Here is a 16,595-nt window from a genome sequence, read left to right on the forward strand (position 1 = left end):
CAGGAACGTGATAAGCTGCTAAGGTATAGGAAGCAAAGGAAAAAGATGACAAGAATCCCTAAGGTAAAGGAAGAAGGCTTGTGTGGTGCCATGCTGGTGGACGTGCTGCTTCTTGGGGTGCTCCGAGCGCCTTGGGGCCATGCAGGGAACGTTCTCCTCCAGGATCTGTACGCAGATCCTAGTCTTAAATTTGGGTCTGAGGATGCTCCTAATATTGTCCCAACTCAGAAGATCCAGGGAAGGGGAAGCGCTCGCATCGCATCACGAGCAGTCACATCCCTCTGGTACCCCGAGCACTTTCGGTGTCCAGGGGGACTTCAGTGGGAGGTGACTGTCTTTAGAGAGACACACCTCAGGAATTAACACATCTCAGAGGGATCCTTTAATGGCACTGCTGGAAAGCACATGGAGGTTGTAAATCATTCAGTTTGGGGTTAGTTACACACAAAAATTGCTGGTTACGAGGAGCAGCAGCCAGAGCTCAGGGAAAAGAGCTGCTGGTGAATGAACCCTGGGCAGCACGTTAATAGAAACACTGCCTCTGCAGTGACACCGTATGGTGTGACACCAGGGCCCTGCCAGTGGGCTGTGCTCTGCCTGTGGCTTTGTCTCTCTCCCCCATGCTGGGGAGATCGTGGGGCAGCCAAAAGGACAGGGGCCTTGCGGGTGTGACACTGCAGCTGTTACTAGAGCTGTTCCCCACGGGGGTGACAAAGCTTTCCCAGAACCAACAGCGAGCAGTGCTGGTGTTCTGGAGCAGGGGTTCCTCAGCAGGGTGCGTGTCCAGACCCTGCCCAGGCTTCAGCTCTGTGTGCAGAGCTGCTGCTGTCCCCCAGGCCGTCAGGCTGGCATGGGGATGGCACTGGTGCCCTGTGGCACGGCTGTGCCCACTCACACCTTGTCTCTGCCAGAAGCCGGTCGTGGAGACGTTTTTTGGCTACGACGAAGAAGCCTCCTTGGAGTCTGATGGTTCCTCTATCTCCTACCAAACTGACCGGACAGACCAAACCCCCTGCACACCTGAAGACGACTTGGAAGAGGTATTTGTCCAAAAATATGTATTCTTTTCTACTGAAACCTTGCTACTAATTTTAGGTAGGTCCTGCTCTGTTACATCATCCATCTGTCACCTCTGGCCAGGGAATGATAAACTGGTGTTATACTGGGCACGGTGGTTGGTATCTCTGCATCTTGAGTCCTCGGTGATTTCACAACGTGAAGCTGGAAATATCCCATGCTAAGGATGTTAGCTCTCTGATGGGGTTATAGTTCAGAGCTCTGAACAGCCTGACAGGTTGGTTGGCTCCAGGAAGACGCGTTGGCACTGAGATTCCCTGCAGGTTTGTGCCCATGCAGTGTCATTTCAGTCCTTCCATTTGAGCTGGGCACAGGGCAGTCTGAAGCTGTAGGGTCTGTGTGTCTGGAAGGAGGAAGCTGCCACGTAGAGCTCCCCCTGCAGCAGAAAGGGCGTCTCTCACTGATGTCGTGGGGTCGGGCACACACAGAGGCAGCTGGGATGCAAATAAAAGTGACTCTTCTGCAGGGCGTCCCTACAAACGTGCTCCCCAGCGTGGGCCAGGGCACTGCACCCTTGCACACCCCTGGGTTTAACAAGAACCCTGTGATAAGCAGGATAATAAGCAGCCTTCTCATGGTGTGATGCTGCTGCATTTTTTCATCTGCCAGTCTGCCTCTACCCTGGGTTGCAGTCAGAGCTGGTAAGAGGGCACCCAGAAAATCCCCATCTCCTCCACAGAAGATCCGTGAGCGGTTACCAGGTGTGTGCTGCCCTGCAGGAACCCCACTTGTGTTTTCATACACATGAGCCTGTTTGGTTTTCCTTCCTGTGCTGACGTTTTCCCTGTTGGGATGGAGTGAAGTTCCTGCATGCAGCCAGCAGTGTAACTGCACCTCATGTTGGATGAAATACCCTGGTGAGCCTGACAGGGAAGCGCTCAGTGCTGGGCGTTGTGAGGAGAGCAGGGAAGATGAAGGGCTGTCTTCATCTTCGTGGCACCATTTCAAGTATCAACTCTAGATTAGTTGGTCTTAATCTAGATTAGTTGGGTTTATTAGCTGGGCTAATATTAGCTGGGTTTATTCTCTGGATTAGACGCCTTTTGTTGTTTGAGGAGAGGGTACTTTCACCTGCAGATGGGATGGCTTTGCCTGGCACAGCAATAATTCAGTCAGCAGCAAGTTACACTGATGGCAAATTTCTGTGTTTCCAACATAGGGGGAGTTCTTTTTTCCCCCTCTATTTCACTGTGTGGCAGGCAGTGTGTGCAGAGGTGGTTTATGGACAAAGGAAACAGCCTGGGAGCACGTGAGCAGATCTGCAGTGCTCTGCTTCCCAGATGGCGTTTTGGAAGGAATAATCTTTGCCCTTCATGGAGAAAACAAGCATAATCCCCTCATCTGGGTTTCTTTTACTCTCATTGGAGGTAAGAAAGCATCACTGGTGCAAGGTGTGTTTGTTTTCACTTGCAGGGCATGGCCAAGGAGGAGACAGAACTGCGGTTCCGGCAGCTGACCATGGAGTACCAGGCGCTGCAACGCGCTTACGCCCTATTGCAGGAACAGGTCGGAGGAACATTGGATGCAGAACGAGAAGTTAAGGTCTAAATGGCTTATATTACATGGAAATAAAGGACTGGGGGTGTAGGGTGGGGGCAGTTTACTTGCCCAGGTTGTTTGCAAGCTAGGCAGGGGTCAGACAGCCCCTCTAGCACGCTGCCAACTGGGCACGCAGGGCAGGGGACTGGGCTGCTCTGGGTGCTGAGGTGGGCTCTGGGGTCTCTGACTCCAGCCAGCTTGTCCTACCCCCCCAGGAAGTGCCAGCTGGCTGGAGGAACCACAGCTGATGGGTTTGTCTTTGCACCTCGGATCAGTCTCAGGGGGATTCAGAGAGGATTTTTATGGGAAATCCTTGAAATTAAGCTCTCTTTCTATGACAATGTAGGACTGATAGCCTTAGATGTGTAATGCTGGGTTTTTAATTCTGTCTGGGTTCTGTGGGATTACACGACTCCTCATGAAACCTTTGGAAGGTTTACAGCTGGGATTTTTATTCTTAATTAAATTACAAAGTGTCCTACAGCATTCTGCCTGCCTGTCTGCCTCCCACAGCCCACCCAGCTGCACACACTGGTCACAGAATGGTACGTTTATTGTGGTTTGTTGTGTATCAGGAGGAACCAGCAGGACTTGCTGTGCACAGAATGCACAGTGAACACAGGAGAGGAAGGGGCAAGTCCAGTAGAAAACCCACCCAGTGCAGTAAGAGCGTATGATAGGGTGCTAAATGCATAAGGAGTGATGGAGTTATAACATTGCACACACATGGTGTGAGCTTTTTGAGCTATTTATGCTTTTTAACTCATCAGAAATGGTTCTCATGGAGAAATGACTCTGTTACACTGGCTTCCCAGCGCCCTGGCTGCTGGCTGCAGACCCTCATACCAGCTGGAGGAAGCCTCTCACTGCTGCCTCCCTAAGGGGATGCTGCTTGTGTTAATCCCGAGGCTCAGAATTGTTACCCCATCTTGCAGAGCTCTCTCTGTGATGGGTGACTAGTGCTGTGTGCTTGGCTTCGGGTTTGTTTTGCCAAAGAACTTTACAAACTGCGTGGTATAGGTATGTGTGGCTTTAGGAGTCTCTGGACCTGTGCTTGCTTTTGTCCTTTGGAGAAAGTTTGATTTATTATCTTTTCTTTCTCCGCTCGAATCCTACAGACACGTGAGCAGCTCCAGGCAGAAATACACCGGTCTCAGGCACAGATAGAGGACCTGGAGAAGGCTCTTGCTGAGCAGGGGCAGGTAAGGCTCGTGGCTCAGTGCAGGGGGCAGGGGGGGTGCTGGGTCACCTGGCTGCGTGGAGCTGCAGTGTCTGGGTGCATATGGAATTAGCAATTGCAATTAGTAATTGCAAACCACACGTACTAGGGAAGCAACTGCCATCCCTGTCAGTGTGTACTGTAGGGAGCATCTCCACACAGCTCCCATCCCCACATCCCCGCACAGCTCCATCGCCACATCCCCGCACAGCTCCATCGCCACATCCCCGCACAGCTCCATCGCCACGTCCCCGCACAGCTCCATCGCCACGTCCCCGCACAGCTCCATCCCCACGTCCCCGCACAGCTCCATACCCACGTCCCCGCACAGCTCCATCGCCACGTCCCCGCACAGCTCCATACCCACGTCCCCGCACAGCTCCATACCCACGTCCCCGCACAGCTCCATCCCCACGTCCCCGCACAGCTCCATCCCCACATCCCCGCACAGCTCCATCGCCACATCCCCGCACAGCTCCATCCCCACGTCCCCGCACAGCTCCATCCCCACATCCCCGCACAGCTCCATCGCCACATCCCCGCACAGCTCCATCCCCACGTCCCCGCACAGCTCCATCCCCACATCCCCGCACAGCTCCATCGCCACATCCCCGCACAGCTCCATCGCCACATCCCCGCACAGCTCCATCCCCACGTCCCCGCACAGCTCCATCCCCACGTCCCCGCACAGCTCCATCCCCACATCCCCGCACAGCTCCCATCGCCACATCCCCGCACAGCTCCATCCCCACATCCCCGCACAGCTCCATCACCACTGCACCCCTGATTTAGGAGATGTTAGTGCAACTTGCTGAGCACTGACTGTTTCACTAAGTGTGTTAGCTAACTGAACAGAGAGCACTTCATGTGTGTGTCTAGTTGGTTCCAGCTAGAGGCAGCAGGCAGGGGCTTTTGAAAGCCCTACTCTCCCCGTTTGCACGTCGCATCCCAGACATCAGTCCCACAGACCTGAGTGCCCATTGGTGCTTCCACAGCAGCTCCTGAAGCACCACTAAGGCCCACAGACCTTTGCTGCTCTCAGCTGGTGCCTCGCTTGCTCCGGTGTGACGGGGAGCAGAGGGGTGATGCCTGTGTGGCAGGGTCTGTAATGTGCAGATGTGACAGTGGGGCACAGCAAAGGCTAGCTGGTAAAGGCTGGCCTGAGCTCGGCACGTGTGCTGCTGGGATGTCCAAATAGTGTGACATGCTACAGGCCCCTGGGGATCTCCCCACACAGCGGCATGGAAATGGGTTGCCATGGCCCTTGTCACTGCCAGATGTCCCAAAGCACGGGGGCTCCTTGGCCCCAGCTGACAGCCCTGCTATTTGTCCTGTCCCTACACTGTGTCTGATTTTCCTGTGCCTCTCCCAGGAATGAGATCCCTGAGCAGCAGGCCAGTTCCCTTTTCACTTTGGGGATGCGCATAGATACCGGGGAGGCAGGACGGTGAGGAGAGGGAAGAGCTGTGCTGGGCAGGAAGCTGCTCTGCTTCAGAATCTCACTGAGAAACAGTATTTTTGATACCTAGGAGAAAACTGAGAAGGTAAAATAAAGGCAGACTCTTTATTTCCTAATGAAACCTTTGTTTAGAGAGTGTAGGAGTGAGCTCTCCTTGCCAGCAGCTTTCCTTGCAGCTCCATGAGGTTTTACTTCCGTAGAAGGAGAAAAGCAGGTGTTGAGAAAGGGATTGGGGCTCCAAGGGGGGGAGGAAGCACACAGCACGGGCAGTGTATTTTCAGCAGAGACAAAGTGGTTCTTGTCACATGGAAAACTCTGCTGTGAGTGCTTTCCTTAAGGTCAGAGGAAGTTTGTCTAGTGGAAGTGTCTGGCTCAGCTCTTTGTGCCCTTCCCCGTGCTGTCTGCTCATCAGCAGCCTGTCTGGCCACCTCAGTCATTCCTTCAGAAAGGATTAATTTGAAATACAGCTGAATAACCCACGGGATGGACTGTTGGAGATTCAGTCTGAGTGATTAACGTGCAGCACATCACACCCCGTCCAGCACCCGCCGGGCGCTGCCGCGCTCGTGTCACTCAGCGTTACTCGGGTGTCCTGGTTGTGCTCTAATGTGGCAAGACTTCCACTCGGGTAATCCCACCCCCACTCACTGCAAGGTGCCTGCTGTGGCACCACGGGCTCTCACCTTGCTCTGACCCTGAGGTTCCGCTCTGCACAGCCAGCCCCTCTCAAGGTCTGGGCAGGTTTGGGGGCTGCAGCAGCTTTCGGCAGGTGATGCCCAGCCCTGGCACAGACTGCAGGACACTCCTGGCTGTGGCACACCGTTTGTGTCCCTTTGGATTGCCCTGCTGAGCTCCAAATACCTGCCACCTGCATCCGTCTGCTGAGCTGGTGCTAGAACATTCTCCTTCACAGTGCTGCCCAAACAGCAAAGCCGTTACAGTGCCGGGAGCTTTCACATCCGCTCTGGATGCCCACGGCGCAGTCGTGTGGTCTCTTGGATGCAGGAGGGTCCCATGCAATGTTACTCTGCCCTCTTCTCTAGTCCTGTGGTTCAGTGAAGCACTTGCTGCCGTGTTTGTGCTGAACGTTGCCAGCCTCACCTACAGTATTGGTTGTTTCTTTTTCAAGGACATGAAGTGGATTGAGGAGAAGCAGGCACTGTATAGAAGAAATCAAGAACTGGTGGAAAAGGTGTCCAGTGTTTCTGTTTATATTTTTCTATTTGTAGTATTCGCATAATACTAGTAGTTGGAACAGTGCAGAGGGTGCAGTGTTTTACCTGTATCACACAGCTCTGACAGAAATAATTCACATATAACAAGATCCTTATAAACCTGCCAGGAATAGTGGGTTTCTGGCATTCCCTATTGCCCATAAAACATCTGGGCACAGAGGATGTGGGTCTGGGAAAAAGCCCTGCGTGCCCCAGCTGCAGTCCACCTTGCACTGGCCCTGGGGTGGGCTGGGACCCTCGGTGCTCTAACTGAGCTGGGGGTGAGTTGGGATCCTTGGTGCTCCTGGTGCCCTGGGGTGGGCTGGGACCCTCAGTGCTCCCGCTGAGCCCGGTGTTTCCGGGCACGGTCAGAGCGCGGCAGATCTCGAGTGAGTCTGCAGACAGTGCTAACACGTGTTGCTTTGTTTTGCAGATAAAGCAAATGGAAGCTGAGGAAGCTCGCTTGAAGCACGATGTCCAGGACGCTAAGGATCAAAACGAGCTCCTGGAGTTCAGGATCTTGGAGCTTGAAGTGAGCACGTGTGGCAGCCACGGTCCTGGGCTGCGTGAGCCGAGGCCGGGGCACCGTGGCGTTGGGAACTCACCCACGTTTACTCTAAAGAGCTGCCTTGCACTGAGTGAGACCGGGCTTTGGTGCAAAGCATCAATGAAAAAGAACCCAAACAAAGGCCCAGGATCAATACTGGTGTTCCTGCAGGCTGTTCTGGCAGTCTGACTGCTTACATGATGCTGAGATCCAGAAGATTGCCTCGTGATCTAGATACACGTTTTACTACACCCCATCTGTTCTGCAAAGTGATAAAACCAGAACAGGTCACACGTGGGGAAATAACAGGGAAAGAACTTTGTTTTCAGAATTGTGGCTGTGTTTCAGCTCTTGCCAAGCCTGCAGAGAGGGAGCCACCTGGCCCAGACCACTCAGTTCACTGCATGGAGCTGTCTGTTTGCTTTATCATTACCTGATAAGCAGAACTCTTCTCCAAATTCTCCAAGCAGCCCCTTACCAGACAAATTTCAATGCTCTTTATATTATACTGGGTGTTAGTGTGTGGTTTTCAAATGTGTTACGTGGTCAGAACAGCAGGGAAGAGGTGGTGACCAGTGCCCAGCAAAGCAGCGTGGGGGGAAAGTTTCCATGCTCTGAGTATGCATGTCTGTCCTGCCTCCCTGCCAGTCCCACAGACCCCCACAAAAGCACATGGTCTGGCCAGAGAAATGGCCCTTGCTGCTGGCTGAGGTGTGGATAGCTGTGGGCAGAAGGGTTCCTGGGCACTGCAACAGCATTGTCATCAGAGCAGGCCCTTTCCAACCCGTATTTCCTGAGCTCCTGGTGCAGCTGCCATTTCTGACGTACCACCATGGGTAACCAAACAATTACTGTCATTTCAGGAGAGAGAAAGGCGGTCGCCTGCCATCAACTTCCATCACGGTCCCTTCACGGAGGGGAAAAGCCCCCTCCAAGTCTACTGCGAGGCAGAAGGTGTAACAGTAAGGGATTCTCGTTTCCTATCTTCCTTCCCCCAAGCAAAGCCACCTGCTCCTGTCTGACTCCTGGTTTTCCATTTCTCTCTTGTTAGGACATAGTAGTAGCAGAGCTGATGAAAAAATTGGACATTTTAGGGGATAACGCCGTAAGTGTATGTTCCTTTAATCAATTGTGCATGCTTTGGTAAATATCTGTCCTGCTGCTAAGCTGGAAAAGCCCTTGGTTTGCTGCTGCACAGCCTGCCCTCCCCACAGCCTGAGAACAGGGCTGTAAGCTAAGCATTTGGGGGCTTTTCCCATGTGGTTACAGCCCCTGGTCAGCGCCACGCGAGTCACAGTGCTGCTTTGGAGCTTTCAGTGGTTTGGAGAACACATTGAAACTGAAGTGGTTTGGTTGGGTTCCTCTGGCTCTGTTCACACACGGTTGAGTTGCTTACTCTGCATTCGCTTCGCTTTCGCATCCTAGCAGCTGCGTGTTTCGGTGTGGCCTGATAACCCTCTGCTGGTGCCCAGGATGTCACACACAAAGCTACAGCAGGAGCATGAAAAGGAGAAACAAATAATAAGCAATCTGAAAGCGTCTCTCCTTCAGTAAGTGACTGGTCCTACCTGCAGTTAGGGACGTGGAAGATGCAGGTCCCTTTGTGCATTTTCTCTACCTGTCAGCAGAGCCCTGCTGCCCACGGGGCTGCCAGGGGCAGGGGAGAGCAGAGAGTCTGGCAGAGACCCCAGGAGCTCCCCCCAGGCACCGCTCTGCCCCACAGAATCCAGCCAGCACTGACTGGAGGAGCTGAAGCACCGAGGCAATTAATCCCCTTCGCTCTGGTTAGTGACATTCACACAGCAAAAATGTGAAGAATCCTGAAATCATTTTCAAAGAATTAAAAAAAATAAATACAGCTAAGGTTAGAGACCATGAGCTGAGACAGTGTGCAGGGAGAGGGCCTGGTGCTGGCACTCTGTTCGTGCCCATGCTAACCGGGTCCTTCCATGGCATCAGTAACGTCAGGTTGGTCCCTCAGCATCCCAAACAGGCAGCCTGGAGACCACCAGGAGCAGGAAAGTGGCACCTTTCCTCTCATTGTCCATTCCCTTTCCTTTCCCCTTGGCTTTGTTAGGAGTGTGAGCAGCCTCTGGTCTGTGGTGGTGTTCCCTCCTGACGTTGTGCTCCCATCACATGGGAGTTGCAGCCAGATGTGATCCCAGGGGAGGTGGCAGTTCCCACGAGAGAGCTGCAGACTCAGCCTGTGCTTTCTTCTTGCCTCCCTGTGTCTAACATCATGGGCAGCTACTGCAGGCAGGCTGCCCCGTGGGCACACCTCGTCAGGCCTGGCTGGTAGGGGCTCTGGGGAGGCCTCCCCATGTCCTGCCCCGGTGTGCTTCCAGCCTTTTCCCTGCCTTCTCCCACTTCCATCCCCACAAAGCCCCCCGGCAGCTCCTGGCCGCTTCCCCCTGCACTGTCCTGAGGGATGTAGTGCCTTGAGTAAGGCAAACCCCTGAGCAGAGCCAAGGGTGGGGGGCGACGCAGCCCCTCAGGCTCCAGCTCCACGTGGACAGCCCGGTGAGGGGGCAAGGACCACCCATGTCCTCCTCTCCCCCAGACAGGGCTAGTGGCAGGACAGGAAGAACCATCCATTGCCATGCAGATGGTTCTATTTCTGACTCCATGTCACTTGTTTTACAAGCAGTGACTTACATTTATGGACATGACAACTTCTGTGGTCCCCAGAAAAGATCTCCTGCCCTCCCTGCCCCAGAGCACTTTGGCTGTCCCTTACCTGAAGGTCACCCCTCTCCCCTAGTACCAAGCTCCCCATTACCATGGCAATGCTGGCTGCTGCCCCCCAGCTCTGCCCAGTGCCAGCCCAGCCAGGAGCATACATTTCTGCTGGGGGTGTGGGGCCTTGGGGTGAGATGCCACCCATTGTGTCAGTACTTCTTTCCAAACAAACCCCAGATGGAGCAGCTAACTCCTTAACAGATGTTTCCCGACACCAGGACTGGCTGTGCAGAATGAGGATGGTGTGTTAACCCACCGTGCACACAGTGGAGCTCTGAGGACGTGGGATTGCATCTCCTTTCCCCATGGCACAGCATGCTGCGCTTGATCTTGGCCTGTGTGACTGTGTGCTTTCTCCCTGGCAGGGGAAGACAGATCCAGGGCCAACACCTCAGTTATCTCTATGTCTGACAACTCCGCCTGAGGAGTCCCAACTGGGTTTACCACAGTGTTACAATACTTTCTTTGTCTTAGTTTATTATTTAATTTCGTACTCAATACAGCAGTGGCCCGAGCAGGGGGTTAACAGCAGGACACTGGCACCTCTTGTAATTATGCTCTGCTTTTGGTGCAGAATCTGACCAACGAGGAGCAAGTGGTTGTCATACAAGCCAGGACAGTTCTCACGTTGGCTGAAAAGGTAAAAACCCTGTGTCCCTCGTGTGTAAACATGTGTCATGGGAAGCCTCCCACCCTCCCAAAATAGCTCACTTGAAGACACTGGTGATGAAAATGATAACACCACGATCCCTACAAGGGCAGGGAGGCCCTGGCACAGGGTGCCCAGAGAAGCTGGGGCTGCCCCGGGATCCCTGTCAGGATGAGTTGGATGGGGCTTGGGGCACCCTGGGCTGGGAGGGGATGTCCCTGTACATGGCAGGGGGCACTGGGGGGTCTGGGGTCTGTCCCCACCCAAACCAGCGTGGGGTTCAGTGTGGAATTACACTTAAATTAGTTTTCACCACCGCAGAGATAACACCCAGGCAGCACAGACAGGCATGGCTTATTTTAACACACTGCTCAGAGAGCCAAGTGGTGTTAAACAGCAGCCTCTAAAATAAACCTCCTATCCCAACAGCAATATAGCCAAAAGAAGAGATGCAATGATACAGTTAGTCTTTGCTCTTGTATCGAGTGAATTTAATCGAGTACTTGCAGTGTGTGCCCACAGCCCCTGAAGTCCCAGGAGAGCCCGGGGTGCAGGTGGGCTGCCCCTGCCCTTCAGGCTCAGGCACCCACACCCTGTTTTTGTGCAGTGGCTACAGCAGATAGAGGTGACGGAGTCGGCGCTGCAGCAGAAGATGCTGGATCTTGAGAATGAAAAGGTACCGAGGGAGGAGGGGACCGCAGTGGCTGCAGAGGCAGCAGGAAGAGCTGTTGCCACACTGGGCCGTGGCCCTTGCACTGACTGCCTGTTCCCGCTGTCCCCAGGAGCTGTTCAGCAAGCAGAAGGGCTACCTGGATGATGAGCTCGACTTCAGGAAGCAGTCCTTGGACCAAGCTCACAAGGTGAGGGAAACCCTTCTTGACTGAGTTCCAGCACCGTGGTTACCTTACCGTGTGGGGTATGTCTGTTCTGTAGAGCAGAGCTCTCTGCTCTGGGCAGCACCACTCGTGGAGCTGCCAGGGGACTACATACACTCAATTTAAACAAACCCCTCCATTCCCCGAGCTAACAGAGTTCCTTATGTACAGAGTTCCCTATGGATGGAGAACCTTGGGTTTGCATGGTCCTTGCAGGATTAGGATCTAAATATTGGTTTATTAAACACCCATTTTAATTGCAGGGGTTTTGGTAATGACTGATAAGCAAATTATGTTTTCAGTCATGTCTCTCTTCCCTCCACCATAGAGCTTGTGACCGAGACATCTCCCTAGATCTTTCAGTCTGTGTAACCAGTGTAGCTGCAGATACTGGTTGTGATTCTGTAGATTTGAAGTGAAGCTGCTTGTCAGCCAGAGTCAACAGTAACTGATCCCAGCCCGTTTCAACGATCTCTTTAGCCATCAGCCGTCTTGTCTCCTGCACTTAGAGAAAAGGTCAATATATGCTCAATGAAGACACAAATGCATACATTTGTGCATCGATTTCTCTCATTCCTTCCTTTCCATTCCCTCTTGAGCACCGTTACGCTTCAGAGAAGCTGTGAGCATTTCTGCCTCTTTTTCTGGCCATGGCCTGTTTGTCCATCAGGCCGTTTGGGGGAGCTTTGACTCCGTACGCCTCTGGTCCTGCAAGGATGCTGTTCATTTCCTCCAGTGCCGAGACCTGTGTCTGGGCCCCGTGTCTGTGTGCAGTGGGAACCGTAGGAAACACACACCCGCCCTTCCCTGCGGGCTTGGGCCTAGCGCCGGGGCACCTCCAGCAGCCTTGGGCCTTCTGAGAGCTTATCTTCACAGATGAGCCCTGAGCGGGGTGATCCCCTGCGTCTGGGGCGAGTCCTGAAGCAGACCCCTAAGTCTGAGCGTGTGGAAACGTGTGACAGTGGCAAAACTCAGCTGGCACCCCTCGAAACACCCCAGAGTCTGTGGGAGAGCTCAGGCCCGGGGCCGTGGCTGTCAGTCAGGGTGCACGCAGCACCCCTGCGGCTCGCAGCCAGCCGCTCGCTCTCCATCCCTGAGGTGGATCTCCACTTCCAGCATCCCAAATTTAGCAAAGGTTCCAACAAAAACTACCTGCTCCTTGGCTCTGCTGCTCCTGGAGAAGGAAGGAGTGTAACAGACCGTGCTGAAATAGCAAAGGGCTCTTTGGATGTGTCACAGAGTGTCCCCTGGCAGGGAACAGGCTTTACTCCTGGACACAAACACAGGCTGAAAGCGGCAGAAAGCTTTGTTCTGCCCCAAAATTTGAGTGGCAAAATGCGTTTTGATTTGTACAATTCGCTTCACTGCCATGTCTCCTTTGTGCCCCTTGAGATGAGGAGCTGCTAATCTTCCCCCGCTAACCAAAGCCAACAAGATTAGCAGCCGGAACCGCTAAGCTCTTTGCACGGGTTTCACTCCCTTTGGCTGCTGGAGGGGATTTTCCTCCAAGAAGCTCTTGGCTTTTGCAGAGACTCCTGACGCTGCTGCAGCTCTGGAGACCTTGAGTTTCCCCTTCTCTGCACTCTTTGTCCTTCACAAGTCAGTTCAGCCCGAGAGGGATAACAGGGGATAAGCGCGGTTCAGGGCCCAGTGGAAATCGGCGTCTCCAGCAACAGCATTTTGTTGAGACAGCTGCTGTTAGCAAGGATGTTGGCGTTACTTTTAACAGGAAAAGCAGCATCTTCTGGGATGTGACGTGACCTCCCCACAGGTACACTATGGTTGCTGTCTTTCAGCTATCTTTCTGCTGTCTTTTAACGCCTGCCATGATGTCACTGTTCTTGTAACTGCTGGTATCCTCCCAGTCTGCTAAGCCGCAGTAAAAACACCACCAGCAGCCTCAGGGGGACAAACTTGTCCATTTAACTCCAGCAGAATTATCCCAACATCTGTCTGTGGTGCTTTCAGACCCACCCTGATGGGCAGACCGGCTACTGCAGTCATGTTCTGAGCTCTGTGAGACGCTCCCAGCTTTGGCGGGGGTGGGCAGAGGTGCCATCACTTGTCTCTTGCTTGGTATCCAACTTGCTGAAGGGGATTCTGTCTTGGCTTTGGCTTACACAAAGGAAAAGCATTTCTTTTGGACTTCGAAGCAGAAGGTGTTGTCTGGCAGAGTCACTTGCCCCATGAGGGTACCAGGCTTGGGGACCCTGGGGACATGTCAGTCCATCTCCTACACACTTTTTTGTCTCAGTCAACCTGGGGTACATCCATGTGTGTGCAGGAGACACTTGTGATGCAGTGGAGTCACGACTGTGTGGGGTGGGAGCCCAGTTAACTACCTGGTATCTGGGGAGGTGCCTGAAACCCCTTCACAGGAGCTGGTGCAAAGGCTGCAGACACACAGCCTGGAGCCGTCCCCCCCGGGCAGGAGGCTGGCTGGAGCTGTACCCCTGCTGCTGGGACAGCACAGCGGGGAGAGGAGACCCTCACAGTGACAGCATGGCCCTGCCTCGCAAAGCCAGTCCTCGGGAATCACTCCCCTTCCCCTTCTTTTCCTCTTCTCCAGAAAGGAGAGGCTGGCACCATACTCAGTATGTTTTGAGAGAGGCAGCCCAGGCTGTCCCCGGGGGTGTCCCAGTGTCCCAGTGCTGCTCACAGTCCCACAGCATAGAAGCAGCCTGAAGGCTTCTCCCCTTGGATGGAGCTTTCCACACTGCCCCGTGCTCAGCACACAGCCCCCCCACACTCCATTCCTCACAGGGTAGGACTTTCAGTCCCTCACAAAATCCTCCTCCGACCAGAGGCAAGACCGAGCTGACAGCCTTATATTGTTTTTGATTAGCAAATTCTGGAATTAGAAGCCATGCTCTATGATGCCCTGCAGCAAGAAGCTGGAGCCAAAATTTCCGAACTTCTTTCAGAAGAGGAGAAGGAGAAGCTGAAGAGCGCCGTAGAGCAGTGGAAGCGGCAGGTGATGAGTGAGCTCCGGGAGAGGGACGCCCAAATCCTGCGGGAAAGGATGGAGCTCATTCAGCACGCACAGCAGGTAGGTGCTGATGGTGGGCACGACAGGATTCGGGGTGGGACGGTCCCTCAGGTGGAAGCATAAGGACCTTTTGAGCACCAGCCTCTCCTCCTAGAGCTGAACCAGAAGTGGCTGGTCCTGGGGCCAGATTCCAGTGTGCCTTGGATGATCCATGCAACCCAGGCACTTTGATTTCCATGAGTTGTCACACGCAGTGATGGGTGTGGAGGACTCGGCTCTACCTCAAGAGCCAACTTTATTTCATTTTAAAGAAGCGCAGCACATGCCACTTGTGTCTCCAAAAGCAGTGCATCTTCTGGGTACGTCTGTATTTGGTTGGTTAATAAATGTTTTTTATTTGACATCTGACAGAGAATTAAAGAGCTAGAAGAAAGAATTGAAGGCCAAAAAAGACAAATAAAAGAGTTAGAGGAAAAGGTAAGGTAATGCAGAGCGAACAGCTGCTGTGTGTGCCCATGACCATGTCCTCATTGCACTCTGGAGAGGCAACTGGGAAGTGGGGGTTGTTAGTGCAGTGAGCTAACACGAGAGTGTGCCAGGAGTCCCGGGGCACTCGCACTAGTCCCTCTGAGCAGGGAAGCTCACCAGCTTCAACCGAGTCCTTCCTTCTGCTGACCTTCAGGAGAGCCCGAAGAGAGGGCTCAGCAGGGACAGGGGGGGTCCATCCACCCTGGGAAGGCAGCAATGGAGGGCTGCCGGGCAGCAGAGGGGTGAGAGCTTCCTGAGGGGCTTGGGGAAGGAGCCAGGGATCTCCCCTTCCTCCCACTCCAGCATTTGCACATGCAGCTGTGCTGACCTGCCTTCCCCAAAGGGAATGAGGAAGCCTCCTCCTTCTCTCCTCCTCCTCCCCTTCTCCTCCCCTTCTCCTCCTCTCCCTCTCTTCCTCCCCTTCTCATCCCCCTTTCCTCCTCCTCCTCCTTCTCCTCCTCCTCCTCTCCATCTGCATCTCCATCATCTCCTCACCTGCAGCCACAGAGTCACTGCCATCGTGGTTAATGTCATTGAGCTTTCTCCAGTCAAGCCATAACTGTTGAATTTTACCCTAAAATTGCCCTCACCTGAGACCATCAATTCTCGTGAACATGCCGTGGGAGGACGTGTTTGGGTACAAGAGGGGCTGAGCTGGACTCTCCCCTGACACTAATCCCACTCCTTAGCTGTGCTGGTTTGGGAATTTCTCCTGAACTACCAGAAGAATCTGGCTAACATTTTCCTTGCCCTTTCCCAAGCCCTTGGCTGTGGCTGGGCTGGGCTCAGCTTGGGCAGGAGATGACTTGCATCAGTCTGAGGGACAGGGGGCTGTGGCCAAGCCCCCAGCCCTCACATCTCACCTCACACTTAGAGCTCTTTCCAACTGAGAGTTTTGTTGTGCTCTGTCTGTAACCACGGGTTATTTCTCAGCTAAACACACTGTAAACTCTTATTCTTTTTCTTCTCTTCCATTTTTTCCTCTCCTCCCTCCCCTTTTCAGTTTTTATTTTTGTTTTTATTTTTCTCCTTAGCTTTCATTCTTTGGTCATAGCCCTTCAGGCCCTGTGCCCAAGGTAAGTAACCCTCGGGCCACCTCTGCCCGCCCCTCTGCCCCCAGTAAAGCAGCAGAGCCTTTCCCTTGCTGCTCAAGGCTGCCTTGGCAGTATCAGGGGTCCTCTGGGAGCCCCACAGAACCCAGAAATGGAAATCCCTCAAACCTTTGAAAAGGCACCAGCAGCTAAACTGTGTGGAACACAAGGGCCTCCTTCAGAGGGAAGGGCAAGGAGAGAAAAACAGGACAGGGTTAAGAGCACAGGCACCTCTCACAATCCAGGGAAAAGCCCAGCCTGTGCCTGTTCCTCAGGCTCCATCCAGGCTGCTCCTTGCTGGAAACCCACCACCCCTCTCCCTGCATGGCTGGGGGCTCTGGCACCTCCTGCCTTCAGGCTAAGCAGCCCTGATGGCTTCATGGGAACATGTCCTTTGTAAGCATGTGTTTCTCTGGGCATCATGCTGTAGGGCCCTGGGTATTGCCTAAATAGAGATAAACCTCCAGTCTGTGCCTCCGGTGTGGCTGGAAGGGCCATGTCACAGATGGCACTGTGGGGAGCCGTCCCTGTGACCCCCACACATCCCATGTCACGGATGGCACTGTGGGGAGCCGTCCCTGTGACCCCCACACATCCCATGTCACGGATGGCACTGTGGGGAGCAGCCCCTGTGACCCCCACACATCCCATGTCATGGATGGCACTGTG

General features: G+C 53.8%; 1 protein-coding gene across 18 annotated transcripts in view; it reads left to right on the forward strand.

The window, feature by feature from the left end:
- JAKMIP3 (Janus kinase and microtubule interacting protein 3) overlaps nucleotides 1-15,889 on the forward strand; it is a gene marked incomplete at both ends in the record, with an annotated part of 31,223 nt that extends 15,334 nt beyond the window's left edge. For 4 of the 18 annotated variants that reach the window (XM_084264280.1, XM_084264281.1, XM_084264272.1 and 1 more), the window contains 14 exons: nucleotides 4-63; nucleotides 912-1,040; nucleotides 2,491-2,619; nucleotides 3,735-3,818; nucleotides 6,424-6,486; nucleotides 6,942-7,040; nucleotides 7,919-8,017; nucleotides 8,107-8,166; nucleotides 10,369-10,434; nucleotides 11,051-11,119; nucleotides 11,226-11,303; nucleotides 14,164-14,367; nucleotides 14,719-14,784; nucleotides 15,839-15,889. In XM_084264280.1, the coding sequence (XP_084120406.1) occupies nucleotides 4-63; nucleotides 912-1,040; nucleotides 2,491-2,619; nucleotides 3,735-3,818; nucleotides 6,424-6,486; nucleotides 6,942-7,040; nucleotides 7,919-8,017; nucleotides 8,107-8,166; nucleotides 10,369-10,434; nucleotides 11,051-11,119; nucleotides 11,226-11,303; nucleotides 14,164-14,367; nucleotides 14,719-14,784; nucleotides 15,839-15,889 (1,257 nt within the window). Of the gene's footprint in view, nucleotides 1-3; nucleotides 64-911; nucleotides 1,041-2,490; nucleotides 2,620-3,734; nucleotides 3,819-6,423; nucleotides 6,487-6,941; nucleotides 7,041-7,918; nucleotides 8,018-8,106; nucleotides 8,167-10,368; nucleotides 10,455-11,019; nucleotides 11,120-11,225; nucleotides 11,304-14,163; nucleotides 14,368-14,718; nucleotides 14,785-15,838 lie in introns of all 18 variants that reach the window. The other 14 variants (XM_084264278.1, XM_084264279.1, XM_084264270.1 and 11 more) reach the window with 10 other exon arrangements.
- Nucleotides 15,890-16,595: the final 706 nt, after the last annotated feature.

This window comes from Gallinula chloropus (assembly GCF_964237585.1).
Source record: "Gallinula chloropus genome assembly, chromosome: 5".
In the NCBI taxonomy this organism is placed as follows: domain Eukaryota; kingdom Metazoa; phylum Chordata; class Aves; order Gruiformes; family Rallidae; genus Gallinula; species Gallinula chloropus.